This window comes from Lycorma delicatula, chromosome 3 (assembly GCF_047948215.1).
Source record: "Lycorma delicatula isolate Av1 chromosome 3, ASM4794821v1, whole genome shotgun sequence".
NCBI classification, from domain to species: Eukaryota; Metazoa; Arthropoda; class Insecta; order Hemiptera; family Fulgoridae; genus Lycorma; species Lycorma delicatula.
Window position 1 is genome coordinate 16,864,683 of NC_134457.1, and position 17,403 is coordinate 16,882,085.

The 17,403-nt window shown below is 25.7% G+C and overlaps 1 protein-coding gene across 2 annotated transcripts in view; it reads right to left on the reverse strand.

Annotated features, from left to right (window-relative positions):
- LOC142321409 (uncharacterized) overlaps positions 1–10,210 on the reverse strand; it is a 65,723-nt gene extending 55,513 nt beyond the window's left edge. For both annotated transcript variants that reach the window (XR_012755625.1, XM_075359476.1), the window contains exons 1-3: positions 10,063–10,210; positions 7,427–7,546; positions 2,976–3,107 (exon numbers count right to left, since the gene is read on the reverse strand). Coding sequence is in view for 1 of the 2 variants with exons in the window: in XM_075359476.1 (XP_075215591.1) it covers positions 2,976–3,107; positions 7,427–7,546; positions 10,063–10,156 (346 nt within the window). In the remaining variant the exon portion in view is untranslated. The remainder of the gene's footprint in view (positions 1–2,975; positions 3,108–7,426; positions 7,547–10,062) is intronic.
- Between the last annotated feature and the right edge of the window lie 7,193 nt (positions 10,211–17,403).

Consider the following 17,403-nt stretch of genomic DNA (forward strand, 5'->3'; position numbering starts at 1 on the left):
ATTATTTTAAAATTGTGAACATTTTAAATGATTCTAACATTTTCAATTAAATCTAAATTTATAGCAAACAACCTAATATGCAACATTCTTCAAATATAATTTATAAGTATGTTCCACGAAATTTCTTACCTAAAGGAAGAAAAAATATCAAGTTAACAGAAGGGAATATTGGAACGCAATATAGCAGTAAATGAAATTTAAAAAATTGGGTTTAATTTAATATTTAAAAACCAAAGGAAATAGAGTTAATTACTATTTATTTCTATGCTATCCCTTTATTAATTATATTCTTAATTAAACCAAGAATTACTGATGTTTTCAAGAAATAACGTCACTTATATCTAACAAATATAGAAAACAAAATATAAAAATTAAACAGGTAGAAATCTATTTCATACAAAAGATAATGTTAAACCAGAAGTCTGCTGGTAATAAAATGAAAGTAAAGAAGCTTTCAGAAGTCTAATAGAAGAGCTCCATTTCAGTCACCTATCTGGAACAGCAATAAATCACAAATACAATTGCACACTAAACTGAATGCACAGAGTAATAGTAAACTAACAAAGAATAAAAAAAAAAGTAAATACAGACTACAGCATAATTTAATGAACATATTTATAATTCAAGTGTTAAATCAAACTCAATTTGAAAATAGTAATTAAGATTAAAAATGAAAGAGTTGCTTGTACATTAATATGATTATTTTTTATTTTTTTAAAGATGAGATTTTTTGTTGTGATAATAGTGAGATTTAAAACATAATTATTGGTTCATCTTGTGACTAAGGTAGGTGGTCAGACTGACCACTTCTGCAACATTGCAATTAGTTGAATTCCTTCAATCAAAGAATAATAATAACATAAGAATATTCAAACCCAGTTAAGAAAAACTATATCTACTCGACTTTGAGCCAGCTTAGTCCAGTCTGGAATTAGCAGCTAAGCAACTGGACTATTTAGATAGTTAGTAAATTAAACTGAAAGTTTCAAGGTTTTTCACGGAATTTTATTTAGGATACGATTCACTATTTGAATTTAAAAAGAAAATATATACTCTGAAAAAATTGGATGAACCATCATGAAAACAAAATAAACTGAATTTAAACAAATTTTATATTTTAGAAATCAACCATTCTTTGAGAGATTGCCAACAAATTTTTAAATATTTTCATTAATGAATTAGGCCAAGAACAATTTCTCTTAAATTTTAACTCCCTGGTACATCAGGAAGTATTTTTTTACGTGAATAGGAGGACCATTTTTGTACAAAGTAAAGGAAGCATTGTGATTGTGAAAAATTTCGGTTTTCAGATTTCAATGGAAATATTAATTTTGGCCAATCCTGAATCCATTTTGACTAGTTTCGACGTGACATCTGTACGTACATTTGTATCTTTCATAACTCAAAAATGATTTGCTGTAGGATGTTGAAATTTTGTATTGGGACTGTTGTAACATCTTGTAATGCAACTCCTCTTTTGATTGCAATCAACTGAACCAAAAGTGTCCAAAATCAAAAAAAAAATGGATTTTGGACTTTTTCTTAACTGTAGTAATAAGCCCTCACTGAGAGATTTCTAGTGATACATCATAAGTGGTACTTATTTTCATTGGTTCCAGAGTTTAGCCAAATAAAATTTTAATTAATGCAATATTTGGATCTTACAAGGGGAATGCACATCGGTTCGAATCAGGAGTTAAAAATCTCCTTTTTTTTAACTTTTTCTTTTTTTTAATTTAAATATACTGATTTATTAATAATTATTAACCTCTGATTGTAAAAAAAAAAAGTTACAATAAATAATTCAATAATAACAATAAAAAATATGTATATATAAAAAATATCAGAAGTTATTAATGAAATAAATTTTATGTACTTTTCATTCAAAAAAAATGTATATATGTAATTTAATAGACGTACAAGGAAGTCATGTGGTGTCCACATAAGATTTTTTCTTAGATAATTAAAACACCACATAGGCTTGAAGCTTCAGCATATTATATAATTCAATCATACATTCTAAATAATTTATTTTGAAATTACATTATAATAATAAAAATTACCTGAAAATATCAATCATTTTACAAAACATATCATATTATTGCTGATATATTTACACTAATTTTCATGAAACTACAAATAATAAACTTAATTAAAACAAGATTTAATTAGAAGACAGTAATTATATATTTCAGAATTAATTCTTTAATTAATATTCCATAATATTAAATTCTTTCTTTTTTTATTCCATAATTAAATCAACTTTTATTTGAATGTTATTAAAAAATATAAACATGGGTACAACAGAATACATGTTATTTAGAAAAAAAAAAGGAAGGTTAGATTAAACTAATTCACATAATTATTATGTAATTAATTAATGAAAGGAAGTTTATATTTATCATGTTCTTTATATTTTTAATTTAATACTTAACAAAATAATTTTTTAAATAAACAATATGTATCAAATTATATTTTTAGAAACATTTATGTTTCTATCTGGCAAAAATTAGCAGTAAAAACCTTGAAATTATGAGACAATTTAGTTTGCAGACGTAAACAATTATCTTATAAGACAAAAAATATTATTCAGCAATCTGTCAGTTAATTATTAAAATTATTAATATGTTCTGATTAATGAATAAAAAGTGAAAGCAAATACAAATATTATGAAGGCTTAACAGAAAATTACAAAAATGCAAAATAAGGATTAATATAATGTGAAATAAAATAAGGTTGTAAAGAGGCTTATGTTGGAGATAAAAAACAGAATTAAATTCAAAACAAAATAATTCACTTGTTAAATATAGATACAAAGAAAAATGTGAAAAACAAACATTTAACTTGTGCCCTTTATTAATTATAATTAAGAAGAAATTTAAAGTTGAAGTTTTATTTAACAAGTTTATTAAGGAAAGTGAAAAATAAGAGTAGAAGATAATCTGAGAATAATTAGGTAATATAAAATTACTTACTGCATTCAGCTTCATCAGTGCCATCAACACAGTCTACTGTCATGTCACATCTGTGATGTGGTGGAATACAGTATGTCTTATTCCATATATACTGACTGCATGACAACTGTCCTGGTTCACAGTCAGGTGGTGCTAAAATGTTTAAGAAAATGACACTATTAAACTATATATTAAAATAAAATCAATACATTTTCTAGATTTGTCATAAAAATTCATACCATAAGCTATGACATGATATCCAGTAAAACTATGTACGTAGTTATAGCTATGCATTCAAGAAAAAAATTTGAGGTTAAGAAATCTAGTTTCACTTCTAAATTATATTTAATTTCTTATTACTGGAAAGAGTATTTAATCAACAAAACTAATGAATTATCCCTTTAACATCTGATGTACTCTACATAAAAAACGATTAAACCGAGTACTTACAAAAGTTTCAACCAAAGTTAGGGAAAAGGGTTTCCTACATACTGAAACTTAAGAGAAAACAATCAGTGATAACATAACTAAATGCTCTGTTTTTTATCAGTCGTTTTTAAAATAATAATCGTATTTTAAAATAATAATTCCTCGCCTACAAAATATCTCAAATTTGATATAAACATACTTTACATGATCTTTAGAAGTTGTTCAAAAATTATGTAAGCACTGGAGGAGAAAGTGCTTTACACTTTGCTTACTTTTTCTGACAAGGGGTAGGAGCTATTCAAATGCTTACATAAAGTAAAACAGGAAACCAAAATCAACAAAACCATACTATTATTAAATATTTAATATATACTCTCAACAATATTATAATGTTTACTCTTAGAATGTTTTAAATATTTCTTTAGCATATAGTTATTGTGATGTTCTAGGAAAATTCACAAAACATTCAAAGAGTAATGTAGTACGTCTGGAATATTAGGATATCATCATACCTTCTAGTAACAAAACCAGTATATTGGAAAATTTCTTTTTTTACTCTTATATTAAAAGAAAATAATTTTTTTATTAAATTCATTATTACTTTTTATAATTTAAACATTTATAAAAAAAGAAATATATGTCTTTATACAATTAAAAAGGGATAATTTGTAACATATGCTTACAAAATTCAATTTAAAAAAAATAAAATTTTTTTAACAATATTAATATTTTAAATATTAATTAACAATAAAATATAATAAAGAACTATTAAGAAATAACATTAATGGTAAAACTTTAATACATAATGAAACACAAATAATAATTAAATGTAGAAATTCTAATTAAGCAAAGGGGGATTTTATAACAATTTCTATTACTTGCTAATAAAGGAGGAGGCTGAATTACCAGAAACATGATTATATAATATTTGAACTTTTTTAAAAGGAATAAAAAGTAATAAAAAATATTAATTTTTTTTTTAATGCTGGCCATTTTAAACCTTTAATGCCAAATTTTGTAACTAGTACCTTTATAATAAAAAAATTTAAGATGAAAAAAATAGAATTTTACAAAATTTTAATAATACTTTAGATACTAATTTTTTACCAGATCTTTTGCTGTTTATTTGCTTTTCATTTATAACAAGATGAAAACATATTTTATAAAAAGTTGATTTTTGAGCAATAATTTTGAAAAAAAATCTCCTGCAAGTTTATACATTTTTGCGTTTTACGTTTTATTTTTTTTGTGTACATTACACATTTTTAACTACATCACTTGAAGCAATTTATAGAAATGTAGTGTTAAAATTTTTAAAAATACGACAGGTTATCTCTAAAGTAAAGACCACTTCATTGTAAAAAAGTTTATTCTGAAAACTTTATCAATATTTTTTATTTCTCTTAAACTGTATACCTTATGCTACTTCTCTATAAATCGCCACATGAATTTATCGTGGCGATACACCGGGTACAATATATACTTGTCGAATTCTTCTGCAGCCAGTCCACTTAGCCACTGATTAACATCACTTTTAAGTTCATCGTCACCCGCGCGATCTGCTTACCACTCAAAAATTCTTTCAATTTTCCAAATAAATGGTAATCAGAAGGAGCTAAGTCCGGACCACATGCTGGGTAATCGTAAATTTCCTATTCAAATGTTTTCAGTAAATCACGTGTCAGACCCGCAACATGTTGACGTGCATTATCGTGCAGCAGGACGACGCCGTCGGTCAGCCGCTCACGTCACTGATTTTGAATGGTGCGCCGTAACTTACGTATAGTTTTGCTGTAAGGCTTCTGCATTAGTAGTTCCACGTGGCATGAAATCAATCAGCAGTATGCCAAACCCATCCCAAAAAACTGTAACCATCAGTTTACGTCCAAATGGTGTGGCTGGACCTTTGTTGGTCTGATTGGTGATTGAGGATGATGCCATTCACTGACTGCCGTTTTCTCTCTGGCGTGTAATACGAAATCCATGTTTCATCGCCGGTAACAATTGAATTAAGGAACTCATCACCTTTGTCTAAGTAGCGCATCAAAAATTCCAGAGCAAATCCCATTCGGATTTTTTGTGATGTTCCGTTAAGACGTGCGGCACCCAAGGTGCAGAAACCTTTCTGAAGCCTACATGAACAATGCGACCAATAATAGTTCTTGAAACATCAGGAAAAAGAAGGCCAGGTCGGAGATCGTTGAGCGATGATGTTTTCTGATTTCATCATCGATGCGTTTCAACAAGTCCTCGGTGATTATCGAGGGGGCTCCCCAAACGTTCTTCACCGTGCACATTAATTCTGTTATTTCTAAACCTTTCACACCATTTTCGGATGTTTATCACCGTACACAGCAACCAGGTGACTATGAATTTCAGCCGGCTTAATGGTTTAAAAAACGTATGAATCCACGTATTTCACAGTCGGCGGCAATCGCAGTCCTCTTGATTTTATAACGTAATAACTCACACGTACTCAAAGATACTTATACAACGCGACAACTTACAGACAGCAATAGGGGGTGTATATTATTAGCGTGGCCATGAACGATGGTTCGGCAAACTTAAGAAGAGAAATTTCTCAGTGGTCGTTACTTTAGAGATATCCCTCGTAGTAATCATGCTTCTAATTAAAAATTAATACGAGTAGATATTGCATTCAACTGGTTGATTAAATATAAATCTTATTTAACAGACCTATATCTAGTGTTCCTAATTTATCCAACTGCGTATTTATATTTAGAAATGTATTCTTAATTATAAAACAAAAATACCAACAATAGTTTCCGCTATAATTACAACGCAACAACAATATCATCAGAACTAACGATGTTGGTAACTCATGCATAACTAAAAACATTATATCTAAATACAAAACAGTATTGCGATTAAAATTCAACTCATTTTATCTTAAAAATAACTGTTTTAACAAATGTATCTGCATTTTTAAAGGACAAAAGCTTTTTCTTCATTTTTAATTAAAAAACAATTTTATATATTTTTATTGCATGGAAATTTTCTCTTAGCATAACAAAGCCTGATTTTATATTTTAGCTGACAAGATTTTAAAAATGATTTTTTAACTGGTAAATAGAATTTTTCCTAATATAACAAAAAAGCTTTTTGTTCAATCACTTTCCTAATTCAAAGTTGCAACTATTTTATTTACATAAACTAAATTTTCTTCAACTATCAGAAGGATGATTTGAGATTGTATTTCATCTCAAAGTAGTTTCTGATTAAAACTGTACTAAGTTCCAACCAGTACAAGTAATTTTCCTAATCTAGAGAAGCATTTTTATAGTATTTAAACTTTTTTTCCAGCCAGATTAAGTCTAAATTTTATAACACTTTAACTTACTCTATTTTCAAACATATAGTTTGTTTTACTGTACTATTTTGTTTCTATTACCTATTTATTAATATAATATATGATTATATTTAATTATTAAACATTGGTGACATTATTAGAAGTCATTGTAGACATTATTAGACATTGGCATACTTAATTATTAATTATGGTGTCTAAATCTCAAAGGTTGTTAGTGTTATCCTTCCCATATTGGTGGTTAATAATTCACAGGCCACCTGACATTAACAACATTTCAATTAACATTTCTAGAATAATGATCAATGGTCATAACTGGCTACAGATACACTATTACATGAACAATACATGTAGATATGCTTATGGGTCTCAAATCAAGAACATCAATTAAATTTTCTAGATTTTTAGATTATCATATGAAACAATCAAAATGAACTTATCCATTTTAAAAATGACAGAACTATTGTAAAAACATATGAACAAACAATTCAATATATAATGTCACCTAGTTACATTTAGATTTCAGGGTTTGTCACATGAAACATAAATAAAACTAAAAATATTCCAAATTTAACATTTTTTTGAGTAGAAGGTTATTTTAACATAGACACATCAAATGAAGACAAAATACAAGTTATGACAACATTCAAATAATTTAACTAATCTTAGTAAAGCGTAAAATATTTATCTTAAAAACCAAAAAATTACAACTTACGGCATGCCAAGAACTCATCTTCACCCTTTTCACAGTCTCTTTGATAATTACAAACCCACAAAGATGGAATACATTTTCCTTCTGGGCATCTAAATTGACCTGGGCCGCATATTGAACAATCTGAAAATGAAATTTAAACAAACATTATGATCATAAAATGTATTCAAAATGCATTTTTTTCATACATAAATTATTATATATTAGTTTCTTTATAGGCTATAATAGATTATGATAATCCAACCTAAAAGACAAATTTAAAGTACACTTACATTAATATTAATCAAGAATTATAATTAAATTTTGTTGAAAATTAATAACAAAAAGGTGCTTTCTACACTGTTAAGCTGATTTGTAATAAATATCATATCAGCAGTTATAAAATAAATAAAAAAATCTTTACCCACAATAACAAAAAAAAAAAAATATTATAATTAAAATAAAGTTAATGATTTCCTTCTTAGATTAGAAATTTTAATAATTAGGAAGAAGCTTTTTAAATTGGTTGTAGGAAAGGGGCTTTAAGTGAATTTCCTGGCCTCATTAAAGTGCTTGATTGTGAAACAACAAATTAATCCCTGGAGTATCCATAGAGGATGCTCCAACAGTGCACTGAATGACTAAATAACTACTCAATATGTTATTCTAAACTGTTGATTTTGTTTCAAAAAATCAAATATGAATGAAGAAATTATTATAAAACAAATATTTTTATATTCTTACAATTAAGAATTTTAAGATAAGAGTAGGAAATATAGTGTCATGTACATAACAGACAGATTTCAATTTTATTTGACCTCACAACATTATAATAATTTTTTTCTTTTCAGCTATTTTCTTCCCATTTATCTATTAATTAAAATATAAAAGTGTTTAAACCAAAAATAAATATTTTATCTAAAAATTTAACATTAAATTACACTTTACAATAAAGCTCTATTACCTAAAATAAAGTGGTAAAATGTAAAGATTGCAGCCACATATTTCTAGTTATTAATGTTTATCATAAACACACGGTACTGTTAAACTTTCCAAACATCATGCATACATACGCTGAAATAAGTGCGATGTAATTTATTGAATCATAATTACTAATTAATGTGTAGATGTGATATTATAAAAATAATGACTTCAAAAACATACTTCTTACACGCAAATTGCGACTTCATTTATATATGGAATGTATACTTTCATCAGATTTGAGAAATAAAAAATCATAACTTATATAATGTAAATTAATTTGTTTGTTTATATATCTCTACTGATTAATTTGTAGCTGCACCATCTAAGGTTCAAAATATTGTGAAGATTGACAATTTTCATAAATCAGTCAAGTAACAAAGAAAAACAAAACTTTATTTTAATAAATTTCTAACTGATCATAAAATGAAACTTAAAATAACTTTATATTTACTGAAACTTTTAAATGTTTCAATTAATAAATACATGTTATTATTTAATTAGATAATAATGAAGACAACTATGATCGTGCTTGCTCAACTATGTAACTGCAACAGATTGTTTATTCAGAAGAAATAGCATTTGAAAAGTTTCTGATTGAAGAAAGGTGGTTTGTCTGTTTATATTTATCTGCTAAGATCAATAGCTGTTACCAGTAAGATTTCCAATAAAAGGAAAACATAAAATGTATTCACTTAACTCAAAACACTTCAGCAGAAGTAAAACTACTTTAAATGATTGCTTAACTTCCTGCAAAGTAGAAAATAAAATGCTAAAATTTAATTTTATAAAATTATATTAAAGGATTTTTATAAATTTTAAAAGGATTTTTGGACCAGTGGTCAGATATCTGTGGCTTTCTACTGATGGACATGTGTAACATTATAGATAGAAATTTATTTATTTAAGCTATAGTGACTGTCTTCCAAATATTCATCCTGCAGCCAGATGATAACTTTTCTGTGGCTTTTAACTGCCTTAGTTTCTGCTGCGTATAGATGTTAGTTTGTTGCTTCAAAAGATGAAGCAAATCATTATCAATATAATAATGAAAAAATTCCAAAACATAACTCTGTCAACTTCAGGAACATCAGTCATTCCATAATCATCACAAAAAATATCAATATCAGGTATCTTATCTACAGTTGTCCAACCATCATCACTTCCAACAACTTGAATCCTGTTCTCATCAACTTCACTTTCTTCAGAATCTGTGAAAGAAGAAAAGGAACATAAGGCAACAATAATTTATGAATAAGGGCTATAGTATTTTTCTGGCAATATTATGTAAAAATAAGACAATATTTTTATGAATGAAAATAAAACAATTCAAATGAATGGCTAATAATTTGTTTGTTGTTACAATTTGTCTTACAAAAAACATAACTTGAAAAATATACATAAAATAGATGTAGCCAAGTGCAGATAAATGCAGGTTACTCATTTATAAATGTACATTATTTACTACTATATACTCAGTTTGGCATGTTACTAGACAGAAAAGTTACAAAAACAGATGGAGGTTATTCTTTTATATGTGCATAGTCTCTTTTTTTCTACAGGAAGGCCTAAGCTTTTACATGTTAATCACAAAAAAAATGTAATGGAAAGAAAATAATTCAAATTAAAACAACCTGAAAAACAAAATTAATTTAGGTTATTTACGAAAATTTTATTACCTGTACTATTACTGCAGTCTTCATTTACAAAATCCACATCATCATCATCAAAAGCAATATCTTCATCACCACTTTGAAGATCACCAAAAAACATCAATTATATTATCATAACCACTGTTAGCCATTGTAACTTTTATATCAAATGTAAACAAAACAGTAACTCACTAATTCACAAAACATACACAAACACGATAACATCAATCTCGGTTACGACTCAAAATGAAACTAAAAAAATAATCGATATTACAAAAACGCAATCTATGGCAAATTTACATACTAAAAATTACACAGTATGTATTAGAACTGAACAGATTCCGTCTTTTGACGTGATATTTATTAACATGAAAATACGAAGTCCATCAAATGATGAGATCTGCATTTCTCAGTAGTTGACTCATACTGTCAAATGACGGGACCAGCACTAAGTGTTAATATCATATCTGGGTGCTGACAACAACAATTCATTGTGTGCCCAGGAAAAAAAGGAATTAGTAAAAATGGCAGCATGGAGACAAATTACTAATACAAAAACTTTTATGACAGAAAGAAGAGAAATGCAAATAATGAATATCAGTAACAGAGAATTGATCAATAGTACTGATCATGAGAATTCAATTTTGTGGTTCTGGGGCAAAACCATAAAACTAATTTTTCAGTTTTATTAGAAATTTTTTACTAATTTTTCCAGAAAGATTACACATTTAGAATTATAATGTTGACTATTCTTTTGTTTGCTGATCTTCAGTGACCAACCGAGGCACAAATTTTGTGGTAATGTAAAATTCACTGGTATGAATTCCAAGACACATAAGTCAACTCGGAAAACTATTCGTCAATCTTTTGCTGATTATCTTCGTAGGTTGCACTGTGAACATTCTCAAAATTTTCACAATTTCTAATTGTGAAATGACAGCCAGATCTTCAAACAATGTTCCGTTGTTTGAAATAGGTAACAAACACATGAAAACCTGTGTTAAAGCTTGTGCCTTAAATGCATCTTGAAACACCACAGTTGTTTCAGTGGCCATTTTCGTTAAAAGAAAAGAAAATTTCTTTCAGATTCTCTACTATTCTCTTTATGATCAGGCTTAACAAAAATCACAAAAATTGTTTTCATACATCGAGAAAAATCAATACAGAATACCTTACTAATTACACAGAACAATTTTGCTACGTAGATAGGAGAAGAATGCTATAAATGCTTGATATGCCTTGATGTAGTGTTTGCCCATACTATATCTACATTTTTTTCATTTTCTGCTTTATTTTTTAATATCACTTGTAAGTATATATTCAAAAATTAGCAATAAATAAAATTAAAACAAAATTTTGTTATTTCATGTTATGCATTTTATTCAACTAAATATATAATCTATTATATAATCAAACTTAAGGAAGTAAATAACGTATTAATAAACCATACAATGATTAATCAAAACAATAAAATAAATTTTCTTTTTACTAGAACAGTTTTACTGAAAGGCACATGGACAGCTTAATTTAATATCAAAACCAACATATACTTTACAGGTAACTTTCATAAAATCTTTACATAAAGCTACTCTCGATCAATTAAATAAAAAATCATAACGTTAATTTTAATTCATTATTATACATATAAATAACTTTATTTTCATTTTTGTACTACAAAAATTGGAAGGCTACATTTCTTGGTTAATTAACAACTTTTATGTAATTAATATGACTTAAAATATTAATTCTGATAACTACACTAATTTCAATTGCTACATTAATAATTATATTATTATAATTTAATATTTATTTATATATTTTATAAAATGAAATACAATCATTAATTATTATGAAGTATGTTTGAATAGAACTGTAACATACAGGTACTAATGCAATATATAACGTAAAAAACATTTCATTTTACAGTTACAAACTAAAAAAATGTATATTTATAAAAACAGTTGTATTTATAAACTGTGTTTATAAAAACAGTTAAATTGAGTAAAAATATATATATATATATATTTTATAATAATGAGCACAATGTTTAAGGTATTATACACTTTTTAATCTTAAAGTGCCTTGTAAATGAAAAATAATTTTAATATTAAAAGTATTATACTTTTTTTTTCTATTTAAACATAATACAACATAAGTGTAGTTAGAATGGCTTACTCTATAGCACACAAATAATAAATGTGATGTAATATGAGATAATCTAGATCAGTACTGATTTTATATTAATGATTAATATCTGTTGCAATTAAAATTTTATTGAATAGATATTACTAAGTATATTATAATAAAATGTTAAGGAGTATTGACCATTAAATAAACAGTACAGTATAAAAGTCAGATATATAGAGGGGATATGACGCCCCACTCCCAGACTACAAAAATTTCTATAGATAGACTATGAAGCAAATTTCAGTTTTACCAAGCCTGAAATATGAAATGTACATATCCATTTAAAAGCCTAGAAAAGTAACATCAGCTTCTACTAAAAAGTTCCTCTGAAGTCAGATCTGATAACAGTGTTATAAATATTATAATTGAGTAATGAATATCAAAATAATGTTTATTAATTACATAAATGAAAGGACATCACTTTTATATTGAATGTAGTTTTTCTTTTCAGAGAATTTAATCAAACATCATAGAAAAAATTAAATAAATGCCATTTAAAGCAATACAAACTTAGAAATAAAAATAATATGCATCAGAATATTTCTTTCATTATAATTTTTAAAAACCAAATCAGACCATGAAGTTTGAGGTACGGATTAATAATGTATCCCTGACATTAACTAAAGTATAAACACTGTTAAAGATAGATTACAGTTAAAAGTTTGCACAGGCATAAAACCTAAAATAAAAGCTTACATCACATTAAATTAAAGGATATAATTTAAAGAAAAAATAGTTTCTAGTATGCGACTCAAATTGTATTAAAAAATATATATATGACCAATTTATCCACAATACGACTTACACAACTTTTTTTTACATAAATTTTATAAAATACACTCCAGATCAAAGGCTTAAAACTCACGGCAAGTAACGAATATTTAAAAGGCAGAATATATTTAGAAAGGTTTACATTTTTAAGAATGGAGGCTAGGCAGTGATTAATTAACTGGATAGTATGGTAGACTAGAATATAAATTCTAATTTAAAAAAATAATGAAACTGTTTGTAAGAATATGAAGTATGAGCTGCAAGAATCTTTAAACAGGCAACAATATTCTGTGAAGAATTGTCCAAATAACTGTGTAACATGTACACGATTCCAGATTACCACAGCGATTTGGTAGGGTGGATCTACATCATTAAAATCAAGGATAAATTTGTTATAGTCTACTTTTTTTTTATTGTGCTTCTTTTGGAGCAATCAGAACTGGAAGATCTGCAACAATGATGAATGTTTTACAGTTCAGTAACAGACATTAGTAGACAATAGAGATAGGTAACACAATATCCAACAAAATAATTTTTAAAATAAAATACAATTTAGGAAAGCTGATATTTTTTTACAGACCTAAAATTAATTAACATATTTTAAATATTAAATGCTTTCAACTGATCTAGAGTTTACCTTCAATTATATTAATAAAACTTTTAACCCATGATAAAACAATGATGACATTTTTTTAACTATTTATTTAGTAACATGAAATTAAATACGTTATTTTTAATATAATAACAATGCTACTGTATTAAAAATCTACCTACAATCACAGAAAATATATATAATAATAAAAATACATTACTAAACCTATAATTTAAAACAGATCTATAGATAGATACATTACAGATCTATTTATAGATATATAATAATAATAATAATAATAATAATAATATATATATATACTTAATTCTACTAAGATCTCTACATTTATATTTCATATTATCAAAATATATATCCCAATAAATAACAATTTTAATCATTCCATGGTATTGATAGATGTTGTAGGTGCTAAATTCATAAATTACAATATAAATACACAAATGTTAAGTAATATTTTGAGTTTTTAATTCTTATCTGGGAAGTTGCTTATTAAAACAGATAACTGAAATTTTCCTAATTTTCAGTGGCACTTAAATTTTTTACAGAATTTGATAATGAATCAAGAATACCAAAAGGAACTTTAAAAAATTTCCTAAAAAGATTATAAATAAAATTATAAATCAATCTCTTATTGATCCAGAAAAAGAAGTCAATGATCTAAATTCAAATTCATAATTGCTTTATTTATAATGAACATAATAAATGTTTGGCTTTCTGAATAATCAGGGCTCAGTATACATTTGAAGTTCTTGCATGTATTCACATGAACATGCACTCACATAAAAGTGAAAAAATGTGTCATATTATTAAGTTGCTTCTTAATCATTAATTTTAAAAAGGTTTAGTCAAAGCATAAGTTCATCAGATAATATTACTTAAGGTGAATTATAACAAATCTTATCAAAAAAATTTAACATTGACATAATGATCTGTTATGATTTTGTGATTATGACTATAATTATTTGCAATATGAGAAATATGTATGTATAACAAATGCCATACAACTTGAGTTTTTCTGTTATTTCAGCAATTCAAGCTAGCCAAAACATGAAATTAATACGTTGCAGGTGTTAACATGGTCTGTGTTGACATGTACCCAATCAATTTAACTCATTAGAATTGCACATGTAATTCTATAAACTTTTGTTATGTTTGCCAGAATCATATTGTAAGGAAATATTTTCAGTATTAGATATGTACATTATTTATATATATATATATATATTTATGAGATTTTTGTTAACTTATAAAACTTTCATTAAAAGAAAGTTTAAAAAAATATTATTCATAGAAATTTAATAACGTTTTAGGTATACAAAATATAAATGAAATTGTTTATTCAATCACTATACTCAAGTTCCCAGACATATTTTACAGCTATTATTATACACATTAACTACTTTTATAAATATAAAAATTATTTATACCTTTTCTTTTCATAATTTATAATTATAAAAGTGTAACAATAGAGAAGTGTAAAATTACGAATATACTTCACAATAAATATAATTTGACAGTTTTGTAAGAATAAATAATTGCACTAAATGTATTTCAATATAACAGACAAATTTTTATTTTGTAATGCACTTGTAATTGACAATGTATTAAATTACAGTTGTAAAAGAAAAATTAAAAAAAGTGTTCACATGAAAAATATAATCAATAGCGTGCTTTGTGTTCGAATGTATGAAGTTAAACTTATTATGTAAAGTTAAACTATTATTTTGCATATAAATATTTCAATCAAATATTTATATGAGAGTGTCCAATTGTATTGCTTTCAAGAATTATAGAGGGAAGGCATTATAATTATAATTATTATTATTATAATTTAGTTTACTGTATGGAGAGTGTTTATTTACTTATAATATTTTAATGTAAACAAAAGCATAATTTATTTGACAAAGTGATTAATTTTCCAACTTAAGACTATATTTAATTTGTTCATGGATTTGTAATACAACAATTTTTTTATAAAGCAGTACAGTGATACACAAAAGACACTTTCAATTTTCACCCATCTGTGGGACATAAAGCAGATTTATATTTTTACGATTTACACAGGCGAATGATGGGTAACAGATGCAATCACCAATCACAGTTAAATATCACTACAAGTATCCATAAAGGCACTTGATAATACACAGTCTACCAGTTACTGTTTATTCTTACTAAACATATGCTAACATAATTTTGCAAAAATCAATCTCAATATGGGATTTTTATGTAAATTGTCTTCTCAATTTAAATATTATACTTGTACTCAAAGATAAATTAATTAAAGTTTTAACAGAGTTAGATACCTCTACATGCAGCTTAGATTCAACATTGCAACTGTATTTAATTACAACAATATTATATGATGTTCCTAATAAATAAATTAATTATGGTGTATCGCAAAATATAATTTGAACAAACTTATGCATTAACAAATTAAAATAAAGAAAAAAAAATTGAAATTTCTAAGAAAATTATACAACTACACAAGTTGTTATATGTATTAAAAAATGGTGCAGTTTTTATTACGCAATAAGTTATCAATTGAATAATTTAAATCACAGATAGATTTTTTTACAGTTAAAATTAAATATTAAAATTTATAATATAATATTCATTATACAATTTACTAATATTTAAGGGATAAATTGTGTGCAAATATTCACTGTCGTGGTAGAATTCTACTTAAAATTTCTTACCTGAATTAAAAAATATTTTTTTCACATGAAAAAAAATTTATTAGCCCTGAAATATGGTAATTCAATAATTTTCTTTCACACACTATCATGTGTAACTTAAAAAAATTAAAATTTTGCAATAAAAAAATTTCCTTTGTAATTTTAAAACATTTTTAAAAAAAAAGTATCCCACAAAGTAAAGCTACAGTTAGTCTATAATTTCAGTCTATTTTTATTTTTTACCTCATTACTGATTGAAAACTACATAATGATTATTACAATATCAATTTTACTTAAAAATAAAAAAATACTTTTCAATTTTTTTTTTTTAAACTCTTTTCTAACTGCTGTAATTTTATAAGCTTCACACTTGTTATTGCATAATACAAATAATTGTTTGTTGATTGTTTCTTACAAATATACACAATAAGATAATACAATATAGCTGCTAGAAATATTTTTTTTTAATCTGCTCCTCAATTGGAGAAACAGCAGGAAAACTGTTTAGCAATTTATATAACTAAAGAAGGAAGCTATATTTAACTTGGAAAAATCAGAACCACTATGTACTAGTGTCTTTAACACTACGCTACTGAATTTCATGGAAACAGGTAATATAATTAAGTCTATACCAGACAAGAATGGAGGTCTGATGTGTACACTACTACTCTACCCTATGTAAATTCCAGGCAACACCATAAATCAAAATTAAAGTTGGTTTTTACTGATCAATGTAATTAATTGATTTTACTGGTAAAACGTTAAAATTTAGAAAAAAATATGTAATAAAATTAATCTATTACCAGCATATTCAGAAATTACTCCGTGATTTTTGTTACCTTACTCAACATAATAATAAATGTTGTTTTATAACGATATCAGTTTTTTAATTATTAAATCTTAATCATTTGTGATTATTTGCACACCACAGAATATACACTGCATTAGTATTCAGTCATACAACACTTGAATTAAACACGAATACAAAATAGAAATAACAGTACATTCATAACAAAATAATAAATTTAACAAAGTAATTAATATACTAACACTATGTATATATATATATATAAAACTTTAATAATAATCATAACAAAAATAATAATATACTTTATATATATATAT